Below are 25,049 nucleotides of genomic sequence, written 5' to 3' on the forward strand. Positions count from 1 at the left end.
TTGGAGCAGAACTTGTGTCATTGATGACATCTGCTAGAGACAGATTTTGGATGACCATTTTCAGTTGTGTTATCCCTGCTGTGAGAACTGTGGCTAGAAGAGTATACATGAAGAGTCAGTGATCCCTCTGGGAGGTTTCCCAGGTAGCCGAGGCTTGCGTCATTTTGGAGGTGTCTGGGTATTCTTTTCAGGGGAACATGATCCACTGAAAGGTTGGTCATTTTAAACATCTGGAAGTCTCTAACAATCATTTTGAATGCCCATTTTTAGTGTTCTGAGGACTGCGTTTGTCTGCCCTCAGCTACAGGGAGGTGGTAGCAAGGGGTGGCAATTCCTGATAGTGGGAACAGTGAATGTGTGGCAGGTGGCTATAAGTCTGATGGCCACAAAACAAGTAGTATCCAACATCCACCAGGATGGCTATAATAAAAAAGACGAACAGTAACAAGTGTTGGTGATGATGGAGAGAAATGAAAACCCTCATTTGCTGTGGGTGGGAATGTAAAATAATGCATTGCTGTGGAAAACAGTCTGGCAGTTCCACAAAGTGTTAATATATTAGTAGAGTTAGTTACCTTATGATGCAGCAATTCCACTCCTAGGTAGAGACACGAAATAACTGAAAACTTGTACTCAAACAAAACTTGTATACAACTGTCCATAGCAGCATTGTTCACAATAGCTAAAAGGTAGAATTGGTCTAGATATCCATCAGTGGATGAATGGATACGCAAACTGGTCTATCCCTACATTAGAATATTATCTATAGTAATAAAAGGGTAATATACTCATTAGACCAGACATCCTTCCGAGCGACCTTCCAGACGAAGCTGGAAGCCCGGGTGAGGGAAGCCTGGGCCCCGGGTGTCAGAGGGAAGCCAGTGCCAGCAACTGGGGGAAGGAAGACCTACTCTTGCATGAATTTCGTGCATCGGGCCTCTAGTTCAGTCATAAAAGGAAATGAAGTGCTGACACATGCTGCAACCTGGATGAACCTTGAAAACATTGTGCTAAATAAAAGAAACCAGTTATAAAAGGCCACATATTCAGTCATGTGAAATGTCCAGAATAGACAAATCCATAGAAACAGAAAGCACATCAGTGATTGCCAGGGGCTGGCAGTTTGGGAAATGAAATGACTGCTAATGAATGCAGCCTTTATTTTTAGGATGATGAAAATGTTTGTAAGTAGATTGTAGTGACAATTGCATGGCTCTGTGAATATAATAAAAGTTATTGAATTGTATACTTTATTTTTTTAATATATATATTTTTATTGATTTCAGAGAGGAAGGGAGAGTGAGAGAGAGATAGAAACACCAATGATGAGAGAGAATCATCAATTGGCTGCCTCCTGCATGCCCGCTACTGAGGATCAAGCCTGCTCTTGACTGGAATCAAACCTGGGACCCTTCAGTGCACAGGCTGATGCTCTATCCACTGAACCAAACCGGCTAGGGCTGAATTATATATTTTAAATGGGTGAATTGTATGATATGTGAATTACCTATATATATAAAAGCCTAAGTGACCATTCGACTGTTCGACCAGTCACTATGATGCACACTGACCACTAGGGGGCAGATGCTTCGACCAGTAGGTTAGCTTGCTGCTGGGGTCAGGCCAATGGGGACTGGGCAAGATGGGGCAGACACACCCTAGTGCCCTCCTATGGTCCCTCTCCGGCCCTGATCATGCACCGGTGTGGTCCTGGATTGTGAGAGGACACAGGCCAGGCTGAGGGACCCCACTGGATTCGTGCACCAGGCCTCTAGTATCTCAGTAAGAAGAAGTAGTATTTAAGTAGGGCCCAGACAGAACTGGGGATGTATACATTTATCACAAAAGGAATGAGCCTCTTTTTTCCTCTCAAGATGGGTAAATTCCTTCAGTGGAATTAAGCAGTTCTGAAGAGTGTCTGAAGAGAACAAACCGAGTGTTGTAGCACTCAGAGTCCCAGCATCAGTTTCTGTTATTCCGAAGAAGTAGGTTTTGTAGATAAAGTAGTAAAGGCCTCAGCAGAAGCATTTGTTGACATGAGGTCAAGAACCTGTTAGTAATAAACAACATCCCTGCAAAGGTCCCTACATTAAATTCAGACGAGTCCCCTGTGCTCCTTCTCCCTTGGCCATGATCACTGGCAAGACTAGGATACCAGGTCAAGTGTGGGAAAGAAGTCTTTGAGTCCACACAGGCCTGGCACTTTACATGGAGTATTTCTACAGCCCCTTCTTTCCCCCCACCCCGCTCCCCACTGCTTCCTGGCAACTCCACATGGGAGGCTTTATTTCCCATTTAGCAGGCAGGGAAGCTGAGATTCAAAGAGGTTAAGTAATTTATACAAGGTCACACAGTTGCTGAGAAAGTCATGTGCATGAACCCAAAGTGGACAGGCGTCTACTGTCTCTTCTGTGAGGAACCCAACTCAACCCCTGGGGCGGGGGGCAGCGGGTGTGTGTGTGTAGGGGTTCATGCTGTATGCTGTGTATAAACAGTGTGTACTATATGCCAAGAATTTTGGGGTGGGCCAGGAGTGGGGGCTCCTGGAGTTGAGTTAGGGCTTTCCTTGCAGACTTCCCTGGGAAACCAGGACCCACAGGCTGCCATTTTCTTGCCTGAAAATTGACAAAAGCAGGGCCTGAATATATTGCAGCCGAGGCAGCCTTCAAGTTCTGCGGCAGCTGGTTCATGGCTGTGTCCTTAAGGCTTTTAGAGCATTGGGGTCTTGATGAGTCCCAGCTCAAGGAGGAGCACAGCAGAGTTCAGGAGGTCACTCCATGTCTCTGGGATGGGGGGTGGGGAGGAGGCAGGGACATGCAGAATTCAGACCTGACGAAAGCCACTACCTCACGCACTTTTCACCTTCCTGCTCCAGAAACGAACACCTGTGTGGCCTTTGGCCACTGTCCCGCAACCAGCAGCTCTTCAGGTTCTGGTCCTGAAACCTGGGCTTTCCTAACTCCAAGAACTCTCCTGTTCTGATTCTAGAGACTTCTGAGGAGCGAGCTGCCTATCTGTCACCTTCCCAGAATGCTTCTTGGAAAGGATCATTGGGTCTTACATAATCAAAGGGCTTGAATTAAAAGAAACAGCCGTTGGTTCAAACATTCATCAACTATTAACTGAGTACCTCCTCTGCCCCACTCCAGACCCTCGGAAGCCCACTGCTACGTTCTTTGGTATCCTAGCAACCAAAAACTCTCATCTGAGCTCTGGCCAGGACAGAGGCCATTTTCTCCCTGACTGTCGTGACTTACAGCCTCTCCGGTTCTCTGAGCATTTGTTTGTGCAGCTCGTGGGTCCACTGAAGGCCACCACTTGTCCCCATGGATGCCCCAAACCCCAGCTCGGATGAACCCCCTGGCAACATGAGCTTCTCGCTCTCATTCTCTGAGCTGGTCAACATTGCCATCCCCCAGTATGGTGTGGTGAACTTCAAGGCCCTGCAACTGGTGCTCCATGGCATCCTGGAGCACATCAACATGGCTGAGCTCAAGAAGGTCCTCTCAGGGGATGAGGACTTCCTCCAGACCTCACAGAGCATGTTCATGCCCCGGGAAGGAGATGGTCAGCCCATCATCCACCCCCTGAAGAGGCTGAACAACGTCTTCGACCACGTGGTGAGCCGTCTCGAGAAGGTGGAGAGCCAGCTGACCACGCTACATGAAATGCCTTCCACCTCCATGCTGCTGGATGGCAGCCAAGGGACCAACCGACCTGCCCAGGAACTGTGGCAGATGATAAAGCTCCGGAAGATGGTGGAGGGCAATGAGGAAGCCTTAGAAAAGGTAACCCACCTGGGCTCCTCCCAGGCATCACACCCCTTATTCCCTGTGTCCCCTTGTGATGGGCCCTCCCCATTTGGGAGTTAGGCTGAACCAAAGTTCCAAGCTTGCATTCATCGTCAAGTGCTGAGAAAAGAAGCCAGACACAAAGAACACATATTGTGTGATTCCATTTGTATGAAATGTCCAGAATGGGCACACCCATAGCGACAGAAAGCAGATTGGTGGTTGCCAGGGCTGTACAGAGGGGAAAATGGGGAGTGACTGCTTATTTGTTATAGGATCTCCTTTTGGGGTGATGGATATGTTCTGGCACTAGATGGAGGCAATGACTGCATTGTGAATGCACAAAATGCCACTGAATTATTCTCTTTCATGTAGTTTACTAGTAGCCCGTTTGCACGAAGATTCATGCAATAGACCTTCATTCACCTGGCTGCCTGCACCAGTTTTCTGCCAGCACCGGGGACCCAGGCCTTGGCTGTGGCCACCGCCTTCTGCCTTCTTTCAGGGTCCGGGCTTGGCCCTGGGCGGTGGTCTTGGGCTCGGCCACACCCAACGTCCCTGCGACCCGATTGATGAGTGTGGGAAAGAAGGTCGGCTCCTGCAATCAGCGCAGGCACCCCGCTGGCGCCCAAGGCCGGGAAAGCCGCCGGGAAAGCCTCGGGTGGCTTTCCCGGCCTTGGGCTCCGCCGCACCCCAGCGTCCCTGCGATCGGCGCAGGCTCCCCACTGGCGCCCAAGGCCGGGAAAGCCTCAGGCGGTTTTCCCGGCCTTGGGCTCCGCCACACCCCAACGTCCCTGCAACAGTTTCCTGGTGGGCGTGGTTGATGGGCGTGGCTTGGTTGGTGGGCGTGGCTTGGCGTAGCGAAGGTGCGGTCAATTTGCATATTTGTCTATTATAAGGTAAGATTGTATGTTATATGAATCTCACCTCAATAAAAAATAATTGAGGATCTCCCATGAGGGAGGCATCATGGTAGTCATGGTGAATAGGCGTTCTTGTTCTAGCAAGGGTGACAGACAGAAAGCAAGTGAATAAAAATCTATTAGGAACTAGCCCTGTGAAAAGTGGGAAGAAGTATTATCGTGCTTTATATGTGAGAAACTGACACTCAGAAATGTTCATTAATTTGCTGATGGTACTGCAGCAAGTGACAGCGGAGCAGGGAAGGTGCTGAGGCCTCTGACCCAGGGCCTGCCTTGGACCATGTGCTCTCCTGCCTCCCCGTTCAGCACATGGTTATCCATCAAAGCCTGTAGTTCTGGAGAAGACTTTGCATCTTGGGGAATAAATAACATGCCCTCTCCTGTCATTTTCCCGTTGATAGAAGTGATGGTTGCAAACTGGAGGGCACAGTAGTGCCTGTGGGTCAACCGCCCGGGCACTGAGGACATGGTGGGGATCTGGGTGGATATACAGGGGCTGATGGAGAACATCCATCACATGGAGAAGCCACTCTGAGGCACATGCCATAAAGAGAACTGGAACAGAGCGTTGGGGGAAAGGAGTCAGGTTTGAGGCACTTGAGATAGTTCTGGAAAGGTGACAGACAGATGGGAAGGGGCCCTTTCTAAAGGAGCAAGTGGCAGGAACCAGTCCAGGGCACACTGGGGCATAAAGGGGCAGTCATATTGGCTGATCCCCAGAGGAGGGTCATGGACCATGAGCTGGAAGGCAGGCTAGGGTCCTCAGGCGTCCTCAGGTGCCAGTGGGAAGCATTTGTTCTTATTCAGTCTTTCCTTTTAGGGTCAGGATGTGAGCTAAGCCACCCTAGAGAAGGCTGGCCTGGCCTCAGGGGATAGGAGTCAGCAAAGGAGGCAGGACCGGTGGTAGGGAGGCCACTAGCCAAGACCACCCGGCCAGAGAGTAAGACAGCATGTCAGGTATGGCGGGCACAGAAAGGAAGGCCTCAGTGTTTGCCAGGTAAGCTAGATACCTATCTTTGTTAGCTCCTTTCATCTTCACAGCACCTTGGAGGCAGGTGCTATTATTATCCTGAATTTATAGATGAGGAAATGGAGGCACAGAAAGGTTAAGGAACCCACTCGGTGTCACAGTGTTAGAAAGTGGGGACTTGCCAGTCTTGGGCAGAGTGGGTCAGTGAAAGGCATAGGTATGTGGGGCACTAACATGCTGCCACTTCCCACTGGAAAGGGTGGGGACATGGTGATGGTTTCCTCCTCCCAGGATTGTTGCAAGAAGTAAAACTAAATGAGATAATGCATGGGAAGTCGTGCTTGGCACAGAGCTCCACATATTCTAGGTGCCCAGTAGTGGTCACTATTATTGTGCAGAGATTTGAACTGAACAGGAAACAGAGGTGGGTTGGGGCCTCAACAAAATCAGGCACCCAGAGCCCTGGAAGAACACGCCTGGTGTCTGTCAGAGAGGAGAGAGCCCAGTCTGGCCAAGGTGGGCTGATGCCAGGCAAGAGAGGCAAATTGACAATATGGATGAGCTGTAAGTCATCGTGCTAAGTGGAAGTGGACAGACACAGAGACCACATATTGCATGATTCTGTTTATATAAAACGTCTGGACTTAGAGATAGAAAGTGGATTCGTGCTTGCCAGAGGTAGAGGGATGGGGCAATGGGAGTGACTGCTGATGGATCTAGGGTTTCTTTGGGGGTGATGAAAATGTTCTAGAATCTAGATAGAGGTGATGGTTGCAAACCTTGTGAATGTACTAAATGCCATTGAATTGTTTACTTTAATATTGTTATGTGTATTTTACTACACACACACACACACACACACACACACACACACAAAACAGAGATAGGCAGAATCAATCTTAAAAAAAGTTCTAGCTATATGCTGTCTTCAAGAGACACATTTTAACAATGTTTTTATATATTTTAATTTTTTATATTTATTTCAGAGAAAAAGGGAGAGAGAGAGAGATAGAAACATAAATGATGAGAGAGAATCATTGATAGGCCACCTGCACGCCCCCTACTTAGGATAGAGTCTACAACCCGGGCATATGTCCTGACCGGGAATTGAACCATGACCTCCTAGTTCATAGGTCAATGCTCAACCACTGAACCACACTGGCCGGGCAACAAGAGACACATTTTAGATTGAAAGACATAAATAGGTTGAAAGTAAAAGGATGGGAAAAGATATTCCATGTAAGCAGTAACCAGAGTAGAGCTGGAGTGACTATGATATCAGACAAGATAGACTTTAAGACAAAAATGGTTATAAAGACAAAGAAGGCTGCATCGGTGGCCGAGGGCAGGTCATGGAGGGCCTCGGAGGCCAGAGAGGTAGACACAAGTGTCCAAGGGGCCAGCCCATGAAGAGCAGCATGCCACTTGCCTACCTTGATGGATGAAGGCTTCTAAAATGTATGAGTCTGCATTCCCACCAGCAGTGAAGGAGGGTTCCTTTTTCTCCGCATCCTCTCCAGCACTTGTCATTAGTTGATTTGTTGATGATAGCCATTCTGGCAGGTATAAGATGGTAGCTCATTGTTGTTTTGATTTGTATCTCTGAGATGATTAGTGACTTTGAGCATGTTTTCATATGTCTCTTGGCCTTCTTCTGTATGTTCTCTTTCAAAAAGTGTCTATTTAGGTCCTTTGCCCATTTTTAAAAAATATATTTTATTGATTTTTTTACAGAGAGGAAGGGAGAGGGATAGAGAGTTAGAAACATTGATGAGAGAGAAATATCGATGAGCTGCCTCCTGCACACCCCCTACTGGGGATGTGTCCTCAACCAAGGTACATACCCTTGACCGGAATCGAACCTGGGACCCTTCACTCCGCAAGCTGACGCTCTACCCACTGAGCCAAACCAGTCAGGGCCCTTTGCCCATTTTTTTGATTGGATTGTTTATCACCATCCTACTGAGTGTATGTTTTTTATTTGCATTTCCTTGGTGTCTAATGATGTTGAGTATCTATTCATGCACATGTTAGCCATTTGTGTATCTTTGGAGAAATGTCTATTCAGCCTATTTGCCCTTTTAAAAAATATATTTCTTATTTATTTTAGAGAGGAAGGGAGAGGGATAGAGAGATAGAAACATTGATGAGAGAGAAACATCGATCCCTGCCTCCTGCATGCCCTCTACTGGGGATCCAGCCCAAAACCTGAGCATGTGCCCTGACCAGGAATTGAACCAGTGACCTTCTGATTCATGGGTCGATGCTTAACCATTGAGCCACAGCAGCCGGGCTATTTGCCCATTTTTAATTGGGTTATGTGTCTTTTTATTGTTGAGTTGTAAGAGTTCTTTATATATTCTGGGTATGTGATGTCAGGTATATTATTTGTAAATATTTTCCATTATTCTGTGAGTTATCTTTTCACTTTCTTGAAGGTGTCCTTTGATATACAAAGTTTTAAAATTTGATGAAGTCCAATTTATCTTTTTCTTTTCTTCCCTTTTTTTTGTTGGGGAGGGAAGGGGTATCACTTGTGCTTTGGTGATGTATCTAAGAAACCATTGCCTAACCAAAGTCATGAAGATTTACTCCTATGTTTTTTTCTACAACATAGGAGTAAATAGTGTATAGTTTATCTCTTTTTAAGAATATTTTGCTGAAACCGGTTTGGCTCAGTGGATAGAGCATCGGTCTGCGGACTGGAGGGTCCCGGGTTCGATTCCGGTCAGGGGCATATACATTGGTTGCGGGCACATCCCCGGTAGGGGATGTGCAGGAGGCAGCTGGTCGATGTTTCTCTCTCATCAATGTTTCTAGCTCTCTATTCCTCTCCCTTCCTCTCTGTAAAAAATCAATAAAATATATTTTTTTAAAAAAAGAAAAAAAAAGAGTATTTTTATTGATTTTAGAGAGGAAAGGAGAGGGAGAGAGAGATAGAAACATCAGTGATGTGAGAGAATCATTGATTGGCTGCCTCCTGCATGCCCCCTACTGGGGATCAAGCCCGCAACCCAGGCATATGCCCTTGACCAAAATCGAACCTGGGACCCTTCAGTCCATAGGCCAATACTCTCTCCACTGAGCCAAACCAGCGAGGGCTAGTTTATCTCTTATATTTAAATCTATGAACCATTATCAGTTAATTTTTGTATTCCAGTAGTGTATGGTATCCAACTTCATTCTTTTACATGTGGAGAGCCATCTGTTCACTGTTGAAGACTATTCTTTCCCTGTTGCTTTGTTTTTGGCACTCATTGAGAAATCAGTTGACTGTAAATGTGTGAGTTTATTTCTGCATTCTCAATTATCTTCCATTGATCTTTATATCTTTCCTTATGCCAGCAACACACTGTATTGCTTACTATAACTTAGTAGAGAGTTTTGAAATCTGAAAGTGTGAGTCCTCCAACTTTGTTCTTTTTCAAAATTGTTTTATGATTCTGAGTCCCTTGCATTTGCATATGAATTTAGGATGAGATTGTTGATTTCTGCAAAAAAGAACCAACTGGCACCCTGGCTGGTGTGCTCAGTGGTTAGAGTATCACCCCTGCACACCAAAGGGTTGTAGGTTTAATCCCTGGCCCAGTCAGGGCACATGCAGAAGGTGACCAATTGATGTGTCTCTCTCACATTGATGTTTCTCTCTCTCTCTCTCTCTCTCTCTCTCTCTCTCTCTCTCTCTCTCTCTCTTCTCTGTCTTTCCCTCCCCCTCCCCTTCCATCTCTATGGGAATCAATGGGTAAAATATCTGTGAGTGAGGATTAACAACAACAACAAAAGAACCAACTGGCATTTTTATAGGGATGCTATTTGTTCATTTATTTACTTATCAATCAGCTTTATTGATATGTAATTCACATGCCATACAATTCACACATTTAAAGAGTATACATTCCAATGGTTTTTAAGAATTGAATGTATACAACCATCACCACAGTCAATTTTAAAATATTTTTATCACCTCAAAAAGAAACCCTGTACCCTTTAGTTATCTCCACTCTATTCCTTCAATCTTCACTCCACCCCCAGCCATAAACAACCACTAATCTACTTTCTGTCTCTATAGATTTGCCTATTCTGGACATTTCATATAAATGGAATCATACACTATGTGGTCTTTTGTATTTGGCTTCTTTCACTTAGCATAATGTTTCCAAGGTGCATCCTTATAGCATCAGTACTTCATTCCTTTTTGTGGCTGAATTGAATAATAATCTATATTATGCGTATATCACCACTTTTGGGCTATTATGAATGAAGCTACTATAAACATTCATGTACAAGTTTATAGATCTATGTTTTTATTTCTCTTGGGTAAATCACTAGGAGTGGACTTGCTAGGTCATATAGTAACTCTGTTTAATCTTACGAAGAACTACCACACTGTTTTCTATAACAGCTGCATCGTTTTACATTTCTACCAGCAGTGTGTGAAGATTCCAGTTTCTCTACATCTTTACCAACACTTACTATTATCTGACTTTTAATTCTAACCATCCTAGTGGGAATGAAGTGGTATCTCATTATGATTTTGAGTTGCATTTCCCTGATGGGTGAAAGGTTGAGTGGTCGGGGTCGCACACTTATGATATGAGGCCGTAATGTATCAAAAGAAATTTTATTTCAAGTGTCTGGTTGCAGACGGGCTGAGTCCGAAAAAGGAGTCAGCGCCGACTGAAGGGGGAGGCAAGACTTTTATAGACTGGCTGCAGGCAGTCTCTGCTGACACACAGAGCTTGACTGGCGGGTCTCGTTCTTCATTCCTCCTGGTGCCAGGTGTTTCCTGGTTATCTAGGTCGCCAACGGGTGGTCCGTGAGGTCCGAAAGGTTGGCGACCGCTGATGTAGGCTATGCGGAGCTCAAAGCAGCAAGCTTTCTGCAAGATACCTACCAAGGACAATAAGTTTCCTCTGCCCCGTTCTATTCTCTTTTACCCTTTCAGTGGGTAATGATGTTGATCATCTTTTCATGTATTTATTGGCCATTTGTACATCTTTGGAGAAATGCCTATTCAGATCTTTGCCTGTTTTTAATTGGGTTATATGGATTCAGTTCGCTAGTATTTTGTTGAAGATTTTTGCATTCATATTCTAGTTTTCTTGTTATGCCTTTGTCTGATTTTGGTATCTGGCCTCACAGAATGAATTTGGAATTTTTCTATTAAAAATTGTGGAGAATTATATTAATTCTCCTTTAACTATTTGCTAGAAGTCAGTGGTAAAGTTATCTGAGCCTGGGCCTTGCTTCTGTGCTTTCAATCTCATCACTAGTTTATGATTTCAAGCTCATCACTAGTTTAGGTCTTTTGAGATTATTTCTCCATAAGTCAGGTTTGGTAGTTTGTCTTCCTAGGAATTTGTCCATTTCGTCCAACTTATCTAATTTGTTGCCATACAGTTGTTCACAGTATTCCTTTATAATTGTTTTAATTTTTTAAATCCTCACCAGAGGATGTGTTTTTATTGATTTTTTGAGAGAGAGAAAGGGAGAGGAGGAAGTGAGGTAGGGAGGGAACTGCAACCTAGTAACCCATGACCCTTCGTCGGTGCACTGGGCGATGCTCCAACCAACTGAGGCACACCAGCCAAGGTTATAATTGTTTTTACTTCTGTCAGGTCAATAGTGATGTTCCCTCTTTCATTTCTGATTCTCGTAATTTGAGTCTCCTTTTTTTTTTCTCTTGGTCAATCTAGCCAAAGGTTTGCTAATTTTGTTGACCTTTTCAAAGAGCAGGCTTTTAGTTTCATTGATTTACTCTGTTATTTTTTTATTCTCTAATTCATTAGTTTCTACTCTAATCTTTATTGTTTCGCTTTTTACTTGCTTTAGTTCTAGTTTGTTCTGCTTTTTACAGTGTCTCAATGTGGAAGGTTAGGCTATTGATATAAGATCTTTCTTTTCTGTTAATATAGTCACATCCAACTAAAATTTCTCTCTAAGCATAGCTTTAGCTGCATCCCACAAATTTCTGTGTTGTGTTTTAATTTTAATTCATCTCAAAGTGTTTTCTAATTTCCTTTGTGATTTCTTCTTTGACCCATTAGTTATTTATGAGAATGTTGTTTCATTTCCACATATTTATGAATTTCTAATAGCTTCTTCTGTTATTGATTTCTAATTTAATTCCACTGTGGTCAGAGGACATGTTTTGTATTATTTCAGTCCTTTTTAAACTTACTGAGACTAGCTCTATGGCCCACCATATCCCATAGAATATTGTATGTGTGCTTGAGAAGACTGTGTATTCTGCCATTGATGAATGGAGTTTTCTATAGATGTGTTATGTCTGATTGGTTTACAGTGTTGTTCATATCTTCTATTTCCTTGCTGATCTGTCTAGTTGTTTTATCTATTATTGGAGATACAGTGTTGAAGTCTCCAACTATTCTTGTTGAATTATCTATTTCTCCTTTCAGTTCTATCACTTTTTGCTTCATGTATTTTGGGGCTCCATTGTTGGGTGCATATATTAACTGACAATGTATTCCTGATGGATTGACCCTCTTGTCATTGTAAATGTCGCTCTGTCTCTCATAACCATTTTTATCTTAAAGTCTACTTTGTCTGATATTAATATTAGTCATTCTAGTTCTCTTTTGGATACTGTTTGCATGGTATACCTTTTTACATCCTTTTATTTTCAACTTATTTGCATCTTTAATTCTAAATATGTCTCTTCTAGACATCATGAGTTTGGATCATGTTTTCTTATTCATTATATCAATCTCTGTCATTCACATTTAATAATAAGATGGATTTCTGGCCCTGGCCGGTGTGGTTCAGTTGGTTGGAGCATCATCTCATATAGGTTGCAGGTTCAATCCCGGTCAGGGCTTGTATAGGGCCCATCAATGTTTCTCTCTCGTATCAATGTTGCTTCTCTCTCTCTCTCTCTCTATCTCTTCCTTCTCTCACTAAAAAATCAATAAATATATCCTTGGATGAGGGTTAAATTTTTATTTTATTTTAAAAGGACTTCTGCCATTTTGCTATTTTTTATTTTTGTTAGCTGAATGCCTAACTGTGCACTAGACTTTTTATATACATTATCACATTTTTATACCCATTTTATGATTGAGAAATCAAAAACTTAGAAAGGTGCAGTAGCAGCTCTAGTCATTGGTGAAACTCAGCTATGAGCCTAGCATTTCACCATCAGCTCTTGCTTGGACCAGCTCCTCACTGGTCGTCCAACTTCCCCTGTTGTCCTAAGATCAATTTACACATGCAGCCAGAAGGATCCTCTAAAAATGTAGATCCAGCCCTGGCTGGGTGGCTCAGTCCATTGGAGTGTTGTCCCATGGACCAAAAGGTTGCGGGTTCAATTCCCAATCAGGGCACATGCCTGGTTTTGGGTTCATTCCCCAGTTGGGGCATGTCTGGGAGACAACCAATCAGTGTTTCTCTTTCTTTCTCTCTCTCTCTCTCTCTCTCTCTCTCTCTCTCTCTCTCTCTCTCATCACTATAAAAATAAAAACCTATCCTGACATGAGGATTAAAAAAAAGTAGATCCGATCATAACTCCTTTGCTGATCTCCAGTGGCTCCCACCAAAGGGCATGAGGTGCTTCATAGTGAGTGGCTCCTGGTTACGGAACACATGCAAACACAGGGTTGCCTCCTTCCCACCGAGGCTATTTGAGAGCTCAGAGCACTGTTGATTCAACTGTCATTTGTTGACTTCGGAGTATATTCCAGGGAAGGCCCTGGGGTAGCCAAGGGGACTTCTTGGACCAGGGCAGTCATCAGAGAACTTCCACACTTTACTTGGCTTCTCCCCCAGCCACACCCAACTTCATGTTTTTTTCCTCCTCTCTCCCTCTTCAGTCTATGAAGACCATGCAGGATTTGCTCACCGACATTAATACACTCAAGTCTGCCACTGAAACCCTCAGGAAGGATGTGGACATGCTGAAGGACATGTGGAATAAGGTAGACCCTCCCCAGCCTCCTCCAAGCTGGCCATGCTGCTCACACCATTGGTGGTTGGGTGATAGGATAAATCTAGGAAGCCCATTCTTAGTCAGAGGACACAGCCATCGGGGCAGGAGATGGGGACTGACATGGTTCAGCCACTTGGCCCTTCCCACTGAATTCTCTGTGGCTTCCGCCATGCTGTGCTCCTCACCATGCTATTCTCTGACACCATTTGTAAGTGACAGAGTCTTAGTTCATTCTGGCCTGATGTAAAAATATTTCTCTCTTTTCCATGTCCAGCGCGGCTAGAGAGCGGGTCCAGTTCCTGAGTAGAGGAGCTGGGGATTGAGAAATAAAAGAAAGAGACAAGACACAAAATGGGAGGAAAAAGCTGGGAAGCGGGTGGGACGCTACCCTCTTCTGCTGGAGAGACAGAGACCCAGAGCCCATGCAGCGTGTTTATTTTATACCCACAAATACCAGGAAGTTTCACCAAAAGTCAAGACAAGGGAGATTATTTGCATTCTTGAGTAGGCCCAAGCATTCCTGATGCTTGACTGGATTTACATATCAAAACACACACCCGGACACCTGGGCTCAAATGAAGGTCAAGCTGATAACACCCTTGCCTTTTTGGCAAAGCGTGTTCCCAGGGCATGGCTTTGCCGGTCGCCTTGGGTTCAGCTGACAATTTAAAGAAATGCCCATGTGCCTTCCCAGGCGCTCTCTACACTGGCCTAGGTAAAATCAGATAATTTATTGTCTCATTTACTAAAAAGTACAGGAATGCCTTCAGGTACAGCTAGATCTAGGTGTTCATACCACATCAATACTTCTCTCTCAGTGATGATTTTCCTCTGGGTTGGCTTCATATTCATGTAGGTATGTACTCCCTAAGTCTTGGCTACTCTAGGTTTATTTATGTTCCATTAACTTAGGAGAAAGAGGGCACCTCTTCCTCTTTTAGAAAGCTCTGTTTACACTGAGACGTAGAATGAACCTAGCACAGCCTACATGCTAGCTCCCTCTATAGCCACAGGACATCAACCCAAGAATGTTCTAACTCTATTTTATATATATATTTTTTTAATTGATTTTTTTACAGAGAGGGAGAGGGATAGATAGTTAAAACATCGATGAGAGAGAAACATTGATCAGCTGCCTCCTGCACACCCCACACTGGGGATGTTTCCGCAACTAAGGTACATGCCCTTGACCAGAATCGAACCTGGGACCCTTCAGTCTGCAGGCCGACGCTCTACCCACTGAGCCAAACCGGTTAGGGCAAGGATGTTCTAACTCTTTACCATGATGTGAAAGGACATGGAATTTCTGAAGTGTGAGCTCATAGTTGGGGAGTCGGAACTGGGCTCAGAAGCCAGCTCTCTACACCCGCAGGTTGGTATTGTGGCTGAGGTTTTACAACTTGCCTCCAAATAATATGATAAAATTATCATCTTCAATGCACAGGTCAGTGTATGCATTTGATCATCATGGCAACTGTAAGAACTTTAATCTTGGGCGAGGTAGCTCCCATCTGAGCAGAAAGGGCATTGTCATGAAACACTAAAAAGAACCCTTGAACAAATCCATTTGAGAAGCAATGCCTCCTCAACCAACCTCTTAAGAGATTCTTTATTTTTAAATTCTTTATTGTTGAAAGTATTACATATATCTCCTTTTCCCCCCATGGACCTCTCTTTGCCTGCTCTCGTCCCCCAGCACATGGCCTCAACCCCCTACTGTCTGTGTGCATTGATTATGCTTATATGCATGCATACAAGTCCTTTGGTTGATCTCTTACCTCCCTCTCCCACTGTCCCCTGCCTTCCCTCTGAGATTTGATGGTCTTTTTGATGCTTCTATGTCTCTGTATCTATTTTTGTTCATCAGTTTATGTTGTTCATTATATTCCATGAATGAGTGAGATCATGTGATATTTATCTTTATCCGACTGGCTTATTTTGCTTAGTGTAATGCTCTCCAGATTCATCCGTGTTGCTGCAAATAGTAAGAGTCTTTCTTATTTTTTTAAAAAAATATTTTTAAATTTGATTTCAGAGAGGGAAGAGAGAGGGAGAAAGAGAAACATCAATGATGAGAATCATTAATTGGCTGCTTCCTACACGCCTCCTATCAGGGACCAAGGTTTTACATGTGCCCTGACCGGGAATCGAAATGTGGCCTCCTGGTTCATAGGTAGACACTCAACCATTGAGCAACACTGGCTGGGTTTGGAGGTCCTTAATGTATTTTTGTCCATTAAAAGCTCTGAAGAGTCCTGCAGTACAAAAACCCATTGAGTGCTTTTTAAGCCCAACATTCCCCAAACTTTTTTGCCCAGGTGACTCTTTTCTACCCCTTTCTCACTCACTGGGAAGCACTTTTTCTTCCTTCTCCAACTCTTAGTCACCTAGTGCTAAGTCCTTGTATTTGAGCAGTGGGAGAAGCAGGGCTGGGACCAGAACTTACACTCCTGATGCATGGGTCTGGCTTATTTGACAGATACATCCAGAACGCATAAACACTTTCTTTGATGATTTAAAAGTGCAGAACCGGAAGATGACTGTGCTGCAGCGAGATGTGGTGAGAGTCTCGGTCCCATCCTCCCTTCCTGGTCCCCTGACCTCTAGGCCCAGGGGTGCTGTGCATGGGGAAGTGTAAGAAAGGGGAACACAATCAGGAAAGGCCCATTCATTTGCAAGTATAGAGGGCAGTATGGACAAGGGAACCACATCCAAGGGTATCACAACCTCCAGGTTCACATGCCTTATTTCCAACTCCTTTCTTCACTCCCAGACTGCTCTCCAGAACAAGATTAGCGCCATCCCCAAACCTGACGACATGGTACTCTGGAGTAGCCTCCACGAGGCCTTGTTCGCCCCGGTAAGTGAAGGAGGATGGAGGAGGGGGAAGTAGGTGGGAGGGAACAGACAGGGTGATTGCTGAGCTGGTCTGGTGCAGCCCTGGCCACCCCAGCTCCCTTTTCCACAGGGAACTGTTCAACAGGGAGCTGTTTCAGAACAGCTGGAAGAGTCTGATGTGTGGAAAGTCACAGAGAAGCTCCCAGAGTCTGATCTTCCCCAGACCACCATGTTCCTCGAAAGTGCTCGTCCCAGCCAGATCTCAGAGCCCGTCCAACGCCCCAGGTCCTTGGATACTGTTTGGCATTACCCAATCCCTGGGCAAGTACAGAAGGAGGAGTCTGCCCACAAAGTTCCTCTCACAGGGGCCCAGGGGTTGGGCCAGCCTCAGGCGCTCGAGCCTGGGCCAGCACCCAAGCCTGGACCTGAGCCTGATTCTATGCCGAGGCCAGAGTCTGAGACCATGCCTGGCCTTGTACCCATACTAGGGCCCAGTGTGACACCTGGGTTCATACTACCACCTTGGCCTAGGTTCAGACCAAGGACTATGACCAGACCTGGGCCTGCATATGGACCTGGGGCTGCATTTGGACCTGCCCCCGGAATTGAGCCTTTCCCCAGACCTGGGCCTGCCCCTGGACCTGCGTATGGACCTGAGACTCCGTATGGACCTGGGCCTATGTATGGACCTGGACCTGTGTATGGACCTGAGACTCCGTATGGACCTGGGCCTATGTATGGACCTGGGCCTGCCCCTGAACCCACACCCCTTGGGCCTGGGCCTGAGTTTGGACCTGGACTTGGTCCTCCCTCTGGGCCTGGGCCTGCCCCAGGCCCTTGGCCCACACCACCAGGATTCTGGCCTATGCTGTCAAGAGCCGTGCTTCCTCCCAGAGGCTTGCCTGCACGTAGCAGTTGGCCTTTCTGGGGCTTAGGTCACTTCCAGCCTGGCCCAGGCCAATTGGACCCCCAGGGCTTCAGGGCCCCACCACCAGCCTTGGAGCCTGGCTCAGCCTGGCCTTATACACAGCAGCCACAGGGTCGCGAGGCAGAGATGCACCAGCTCCCATCTCTCTCAGAAGGTATGGAAGAAGATTCTTCACAGTCCAAGAAAGTCTCTCAGGATGGAACCCCTGCTGCTCAGACCTCCAAAGAAGTACCCCGTAAGAGTGCCCGGACCGCCCTTCAGCGGATGAAAACTACTGCTGCCATTGCAGCTGCTGCTGCCGCCGCCTATGCGGCTGCTGCGAGCTCAGCAGCCCGGGCAGCCGAGAGCGCAGCCCTGGTCGTCAAGGATGCCCCTGCCACTAAACTGGCCTCTGTAGCAACAAGCATGGCCGCAGCTGGACCCTTAGGGGTCTTTGCAGATGTTGTGGGTGCTGGGTCTTCCCGTGGGGCCTTACCCACCACTGATGACACCGATATGATCTATGAAGAGTTCTTCACTTCTCCGCTTGCTGCTCCCTTCGTCGCTCCTGAAACCCGCCTGTCCCAGGCCATGCTGGTCGCCAAACAGGCTGTAACCCCAGAAGACAAGAAGAAGGCCGTCAAGTATTCCATGAGCCACATAGCCCAGATACCCATTAGACACGACTCCCTGAAAGAAGAGCTTGACCAGCTGTCATCCAGCATGCAACATCACATGGCTCATCTAGGTAGGCCCAGACTGGCTCTGGGAAGTGTGGGAAGGGCTCGGGCCCTCCCCAGGGCCTTCAAGCAGCACCTCCTCTCCTTTGTTTAACTGCCCCAACAAAATCTACATTCAGCCATTTGCCATTCATTACTTTGGTGTAAGCATTAGCCTCTTACTAGTCTAGTCTATTCTTTACAATGAATGTACAGTAGGTCTTACCTTAGGAGAGAGGGGCAGTTATAGTCTAAAGTTTGTGCTTAAAGAGGAAAATTACATGTCAAAATTACTCTTGAAAATCTCCCTTTCAACAGCCCATAAGACACAGTGTTTTGATAAGTCCAGATTCCCGTAGTGTCCAACAACACTGAACAGCCCCCAGATGAAACAGTCAATTTGGGATTAAGAACAGCTGCCTGGTACGCATATGTATCCTTAAACACCACAGTCACATTCTAGGTGTCAGTGGGACCAGTACATTTATGCTCCCATTTCATGCCCATGATGGGCATATGCGCAGTGATGATAGAGGGGCACAGTGGCCTACGCTAGCGGTTCTCACCCTTGAGCTCACCTCAGCACCCCCTGGGGTGGGGGGGCCTTGGTGAAGCACAGACCGTGGGGCCCACCCCAAGAGTTTCTGACTAAGGCGACTGAGGGGGTCACAATAATGTGCGTTTCTAACCCTTCCTGGGGAAATACTGCTGATGCTGCTGGCCTGGAAACCTCCTCTGAGATCCATTTTCCTACCCTCTGTAAATCATTACCTTGCTGTTTTGTTCTCTGCCAAGTACAATAGTTGGATTGATCTAAGTCCAACCCATGTGTGGCACAACCCCTGATGGTCAGTGCTGTTCACAAATCTTGAAAAGAAAAAGTAGAACATCACATAATTACAAAGAACCACATTGATATCAGTGAACACTGGGGCATGGCTAAGATTCTAAATTTAATTTAAAATGTAAAGCCATAGTAACCCAAATTCTACCTCTGACCAGCTGTTATTTTTAAGGAAACTGTTGTTAGGTTATAAACATGTCTTGGCTGCAACTTTCATACATTCATAGTTCTGTCCTGTACATTCGTTTTTGACCTCTCAACTGGAACTAGATATAGCATGTCTATTTTTTTATTACCCACCTCCTCTTTTGTTAAATCTTTCCTTTTATTTTGTGGTGAATAACTTTCTTCTAAATAAGGTACTTCATAGTTTTGCTCAGGGTCATTTTGGGGAGGGGAGTAAAATTCGGAGAGTTTTCTCTAGGCCTGCTCTAATATGATAATCTGGAGACACTCGTGGCTATAGAGCACTTGAAATGGGGCAAGTTCAAGTTCAGATGTGCTCTAAGTGTGAAGTGCACAGTAGACATTGAAATCTTAGTATAGAAACAAGAATGCAAAGTATCTCAATAATAATTTTTATTACATACTTAAATGATACTGTTTAGATATATTGGGTTAAATAAAATATTTTATTAACATTAATGCACACATTGCCCAGCCGGCATGGCTCAGTGGTTGAGCGTCAATCTGTGAACCAGGAGGTCACTTCGATTCCTGGTTAGGACGCATGCCGGGTTGTGGGCTTGATCCCCAGTGTGGGGCGAGCAGGAGGCAGCAGATCAATGATTCTCTCTCATTATTGATATTTCTCTCTCTCTCTCTCTCTCTCTCTCTCTCTCTCTCTCTCTCTCTCTCCCTCTACCTCTCCTTTCCTCTCTGAAATCAATCCTATCTAATAAAGAGGTAATATGCAAATTGACCATCACTCCAACACACAAGATGGCCACCCCCATGTGGTCAAAGATGGCCACCCCCATGTGGACACAAGATGGCTGCCACAAGATGGCCAGCAGGGGAAGGCAGTTAGGGGTGACCATGCCTGCAGGGGAGGGCAGTTGGGGGGTATCAGGCCTGCAGGGGAGGGCAGTTGGAGGGGACCAGGCCTGCAGGGGAGGGCAGTTAGGGGGGACCAGGCCTGCAGGGGAGAGCAGTTAGGGGTGACCAGGCAGCAGGGGAAGGCAGTTAGGGGCAACCAGGCCTGCAGGGAGGGCAGTTAGGGGGGACCAGGATGACAGGGGAGGGCAGTTAGGGGTGACCAGGCTGGCAGGGGAGGACAGTTAGGGGCAATCGGGCCGGCAGGGGAGGACAGTTAGGGGCAATCAGGCTGGCAGGGGAGCAGTTAGGCATCGATCAGTCTGGCAGGGGAGTGGTTAGGGGGTGATCAGGCAGGCAGGCAGGCAAGCAAGCGGTTGGGAGCCAGCAGTCCTGGATTGTGAGAAGGATGTCCGACTGCCCATTTAGGCCTGATCCCACCTCAAGGGGTCCCAGATTGGAGAGCGTGCAGGCAGGGCTGAGGGACACCCCCCGCCCTGTGCACGAATTTCATGCACTGGGCCTCTAGTAAAAAAAAAAAAAAAACAGCCCTAACGGTTTGGCTCAGTGGATAGAGTGTCGGCCTGTGGAGTGAAGGGTCCCAGGTTCGATTCCTGTCAAGGGTATGTACCTTGGTTGTGGGCACATCCCCAGTGGGAGGTGTGCAGGAGGCAGCTGATCAATGTTTCTCTCTCATTGATGTTTCTAACTCTCTATCCTTCTCCCTTCCTCTCTGTAAAAAATCAATAAAACATATTAAAAAAAAAAACCCCAAACCAAAACATTATTTAAAAATAAGAAAATAAAAAATAAAATTAATGCACACACAAAACAAAAACAAATAAAAAAATAAAAATATTTATGTTACTTGCATCTTTTTAGATTTTTAAAATGTGACTACTAGAAAATTTTAAATGACCTCAAAGACCCCAAGCTCACAGCATAGTATTGCTCTGTTGGACTGCAGCACCACCTCAGACATTTCATAACAGAAGCAGGTGGAGGTCTAAACAAAGCATCTTTCTCCATCCCTGCCTCCAACGGTCATCCCTCCTTTGCTTTCAGCTGATATGGGAAGCTCTTCCAGGCTTGGGATGACAGTGGACATACTGCAAGAAAAGGTTGGAAACCTCCAGAAATCCAGGTTACAGGTCAGTGTCCTGGGCAGAAAGAGCTTTTATTAAGATGATGGTGCAAGGCAAGCTGATGGCAGACTCTATGACCCAGAACCAGATGCAGCATTTGTCCTATAGCTGAAAGGAGGCCAGGGGAATGAAGGGTGAGAAGGCAGCCGCAGCCCCTGGTACTGCTCCAGCTGGTGCAGGGGTCCCAGGATGTGGGTGAGTGTCCCAGAGTTGTTAAGATGGCAGGTTGCGGGGAGGGAAAGATGGCAGGTTTAGGGGGGGGCGGGCAGATGGCAAGTTGGAGTTACACTGGTCTGGTACACTCTTCAAGCCCCATCTCACCCATGGTGGCCTCAGAAGCAGAGGCCTTGAATGTCTGTGTCTCCCCCTTTTAGGAGGAGGAACTTGAGAGAGTTTGGGGCCACCAAATAGCAGTGATGAAGGAACACTACGTCATTCTGGACAGGGCAGTGGAAAAGATCTATAATCGCCTGGAGGAGTTTAAGGTTCGGAGGTCTGGGTGGTCCCAGTGGGCAGCTGAGGGGATAATTACTCATGGGGATATTTAGACCTTCTCCAAGGTTTCACAGGTGTACCAAAGGCAGGGGAACCAGCGGACATTTTCCTGGCTATTTTCCTGTGTGTAAATTACACTTCAATTAGAAACAAACGCGACACACAGGTTGAGAACCGCTGCTGTAGAGCCTAAGGCCATCGGAAAACACAGATATTTACATTAAGATTCACTAACAGTAGTAAAATTACAGTTATGAAGTAGCAACGAAAATAATTTTATGGTTGGGGTCACCACAACATGAGGAACTGTATTAAAGGATCGCGGCATTAGAAAGGTTGAGAACTACTGGCCCAGACAGTGTCCCTCTTTTTTAAAAAAAATATTTTTATTGATTTCAGAGAGGAAGGGAGAGGGAGAGAAGATGGAAACATCAATTATGAGAATCACTAATCGGCTGCCTCCTGCACACCCCCTACTGGGGACCGAGCCTGCAACCCTGGCACGTGCCCTTGACTGGAATCAAACCTGGGACCTTTCAGTCCACAGGCTGACGCTCTATCCACTGAGCCAAACCAGCGAGGGCAACAGTGTCCCTCTTGTTAACCAATGGGTCACCCACCCCTAGAAGGATGCCTAGCGTAGAGTGAAGGCTCAAAATGTGCTGAAAGAATCGAATGAATCAGAGGATTTCTTGCACCAACTGTTATATTCATAACTTTCCCCCTAAACAACCTCCTTTCTGACCGAACAGTGCCAACAGGCCTTTCTGGAACAGCGGAGTTGCTGACGTGAAAAGTATGGAAATGATACAGAACCCTTACCTGGGGCTCACTCGACCAGACACATTCTCCATGAGCCTGATGGGTTCTGACTGCTGAGCTGGACCTCAGGACCAGTCCAGTCTGTGACGTGTCCCAGACATTTGGAGAAGTCATTCCCAGAGTAGAAAGAGAAGAAATTTCAAACAGAACCAACTGAGGTGGTTTCCATGGGAGCTTCTGATTACCAATCGGGGCTATTGGTGGGATGCGTTAGGATGCAGGGGGAAAAAGGGAGAGGACCCACACAGGGCAACTCAGAAAAAGAAATCATATACGGGGAGCCAGTTCCCAGCTTAAGTGCAGGTGGGAGGGATAGGTTCTGGACTGTGTGTGGACAGAGGAGACTAGGGTAATAGAATCAGACCTTGTGAGTACCCAGATCAGTAACATCAGCTCCTGACAACTCTGGGCCCTCTTTTCATCACGGCTTCAAAGAGGCCAGATTGCCGTGTCCTAGGGATATATTGGTTCCCTTACTCAATGGAGATGAGCCAGTTCATTCAACATGTCTGATGTGTGTACCCAGCACTAAGCCCTGCCCTGCACGAGGGGAGAAAGGGTCATAGTATTTGTCTCCAAGTAGTTATTGCTCATTGAGAGAAACTCCAGAGGATGAGGCCCAACCAAATAGCACCAGATGGAGCAAGGCAGTCTTTGTCTTGACTACCTTCCTGTCCTTTGTGCCAACAAGAAAACATTAATTGCTTATAAAAGTTAACCCTTGCTCTAACTGGTTTGGTTCAGTGGATAGAGCGTCGGCCTGCGGACTGAAAGGTCCTAGGTTCGATTCCGGTCAAGGGCATGTATCTTGGTTGTGGGCACATCCCCAGTGGGGGGTTTGCAGGAGGCAGCTGATCGATGTTTCTAACTCTATATCCTTCTCCCTTCCTCTCTGTAAAAAATCAAAAAATATATATTTTTAAAAAGTTAACCCTTGAAGGGCCTGGAAGAACAGGGCTTGGTATAAAACACATATTTCATTAAATATGTCTTAAATGAACATGTGCAAGAGATCAGCAGCCCCTACTGAGCCCTTCCAGTAGAGAAATGAGGGCATGTAGACACATCTGGGATAGGTGTTACTGCTTTATCTGAATGTCCTCGAGGAAATGTCATGACCATGACAGGTGATGCAAAAAAAACCCCTTATTCATTCATTGAGTCATTCAGCCAATCTTACTGAGCCTTCACTCTGCACCAGGCACCCTTCCAAGGCCTGGTGATGCAGCAGTCAACAAGACAGACACCATCTAGGCTCTTCTGAATTTAGTAGTAAACAGTGATATTGGTGATTTTAATCAAAGTATAATTTATGCACAGTAAAATGCCCAAGTTTTAAGTATAAGAGGTGAATTAATTTTTGCCTGTTTACACACCCATATCACTACCACCCAATCAAGATGGATATGTATCCTTCACCTTAGAGTTTGTCTCTTGGAGTGTTTCCCACTAAAAATACAGCAAGAAAATAAGTGAGAACAGAACTCTTTTTTTTTTTTTTGACTCTCTGGAAAACATTACTTTCCCTTTGCAAGTGGATGTGATGGAGCTTTGCTTTAATTAGAATTAGTTTCAACTGTGAATAACATGAACTCCCAAATAACTGACTGAAACAAGGTAACAGAAAAAAAAAAAGGAAGTCAGAAATGATTGGTCTAGAGCTGGTCTAAAATTCCATGGTGTGTGACTTCCATTCACAAGGTCACCTCAAGCTTCAAGATGGCTGCTGGTGCTCTATACATTAACTCTGCATTCAAGCCAGCAGTGAATAAGACATCTATCCACTTCTATTTGTACCCCAGTGGTCATACCAAGCGGTAAGGGAGGCTATGAAATATAGTCATGATTCTGGGAGGTCAGATGCCAGCTAAAAGTTGGAGGTTCTGTTGCTAAGGATGAGAGGAAGACCAGATATGAAGGAAGACGTAGAAGCCTGTTTTCTGCTTTGGAGGAAAAGTGACCTCACCCCCTGGGACATGCCCCAGTGGGTGTGAGGCTCTTCCCAACCAGGTCAGTGCTGCTGCCTCATAGGAGAGTTCAGTAAGTGGAGAGAGGGCAGAAGTAATGGAGAGAGTTGGTTCTTTGTGGAGTTATGATAAAGGGAAAGAAGAGTTTTCCTTTGACAATGGGGTACAATATGTGATATGTAAGTGCTTGGCTGATGAATAGACTGCAGTTCTTACTGGGCCCTCATTACAGATCAGAAGAGAGGAACTTGTCCTAAATATCTAAAGAGCCAAAAGCATTGGTTTATGCTTTCCTTCCTTAGGTCTGCCTCCCTGTGCAGCAAAATTGCCATGTCTGCCTCCAAGAGGACAACTTTTCCCAAGTCTCACATTTCTTCCCTTCTAATCTGGGCACCAGGCACCCAGGAGCCCAAGCCTTCCCATGTGCCCACCCTACCTGCTGTCCACCTGGGTCTCATTGTCCCTGCTTAGCACCACAGCAAGGGTAGAGGTGAGAGGTGGCTATTATCCTCAGGGATTCCAAGGATGGCTGACATGCCTGTTGCTTCTGTTCTTAGATTCTCCAGTCTCAAATAAGAAACCTAGAAATGCTCAAGGCAGACAAAATTGCAATGGAGCAGGAGTTAAAAGAGGTGAGTGAGGAGATTC

At 45.9% G+C, this 25,049-nt stretch overlaps 1 protein-coding gene across 1 annotated transcript in view; it reads left to right on the forward strand.

Moving 5' to 3' along the window:
- The first annotated feature begins 3,368 nt into the window (after nt 1–3,368).
- Nucleotides 3,369–25,049, forward strand: part of C4H16orf96 (chromosome 4 C16orf96 homolog) — a 37,272-nt gene continuing 15,591 nt past the window's right edge. Inside the window, exons 1-8 of the mRNA XM_028145626.2 lie at nt 3,369–3,788; nt 13,514–13,618; nt 16,109–16,189; nt 16,403–16,489; nt 16,598–18,122; nt 21,038–21,123; nt 21,492–21,602; nt 24,959–25,033. Coding sequence (XP_028001427.2) covers nt 3,369–3,788; nt 13,514–13,618; nt 16,109–16,189; nt 16,403–16,489; nt 16,598–18,122; nt 21,038–21,123; nt 21,492–21,602; nt 24,959–25,033 — 2,490 coding nt within the window. The remainder of the gene's footprint in view (nt 3,789–13,513; nt 13,619–16,108; nt 16,190–16,402; nt 16,490–16,597; nt 18,123–21,037; nt 21,124–21,491; nt 21,603–24,958; nt 25,034–25,049) is intronic.

This window comes from Eptesicus fuscus, chromosome 4, assembly GCF_027574615.1.
Source record: "Eptesicus fuscus isolate TK198812 chromosome 4, DD_ASM_mEF_20220401, whole genome shotgun sequence".
Classification (NCBI taxonomy): Eukaryota; Metazoa; Chordata; class Mammalia; order Chiroptera; family Vespertilionidae; genus Eptesicus; species Eptesicus fuscus.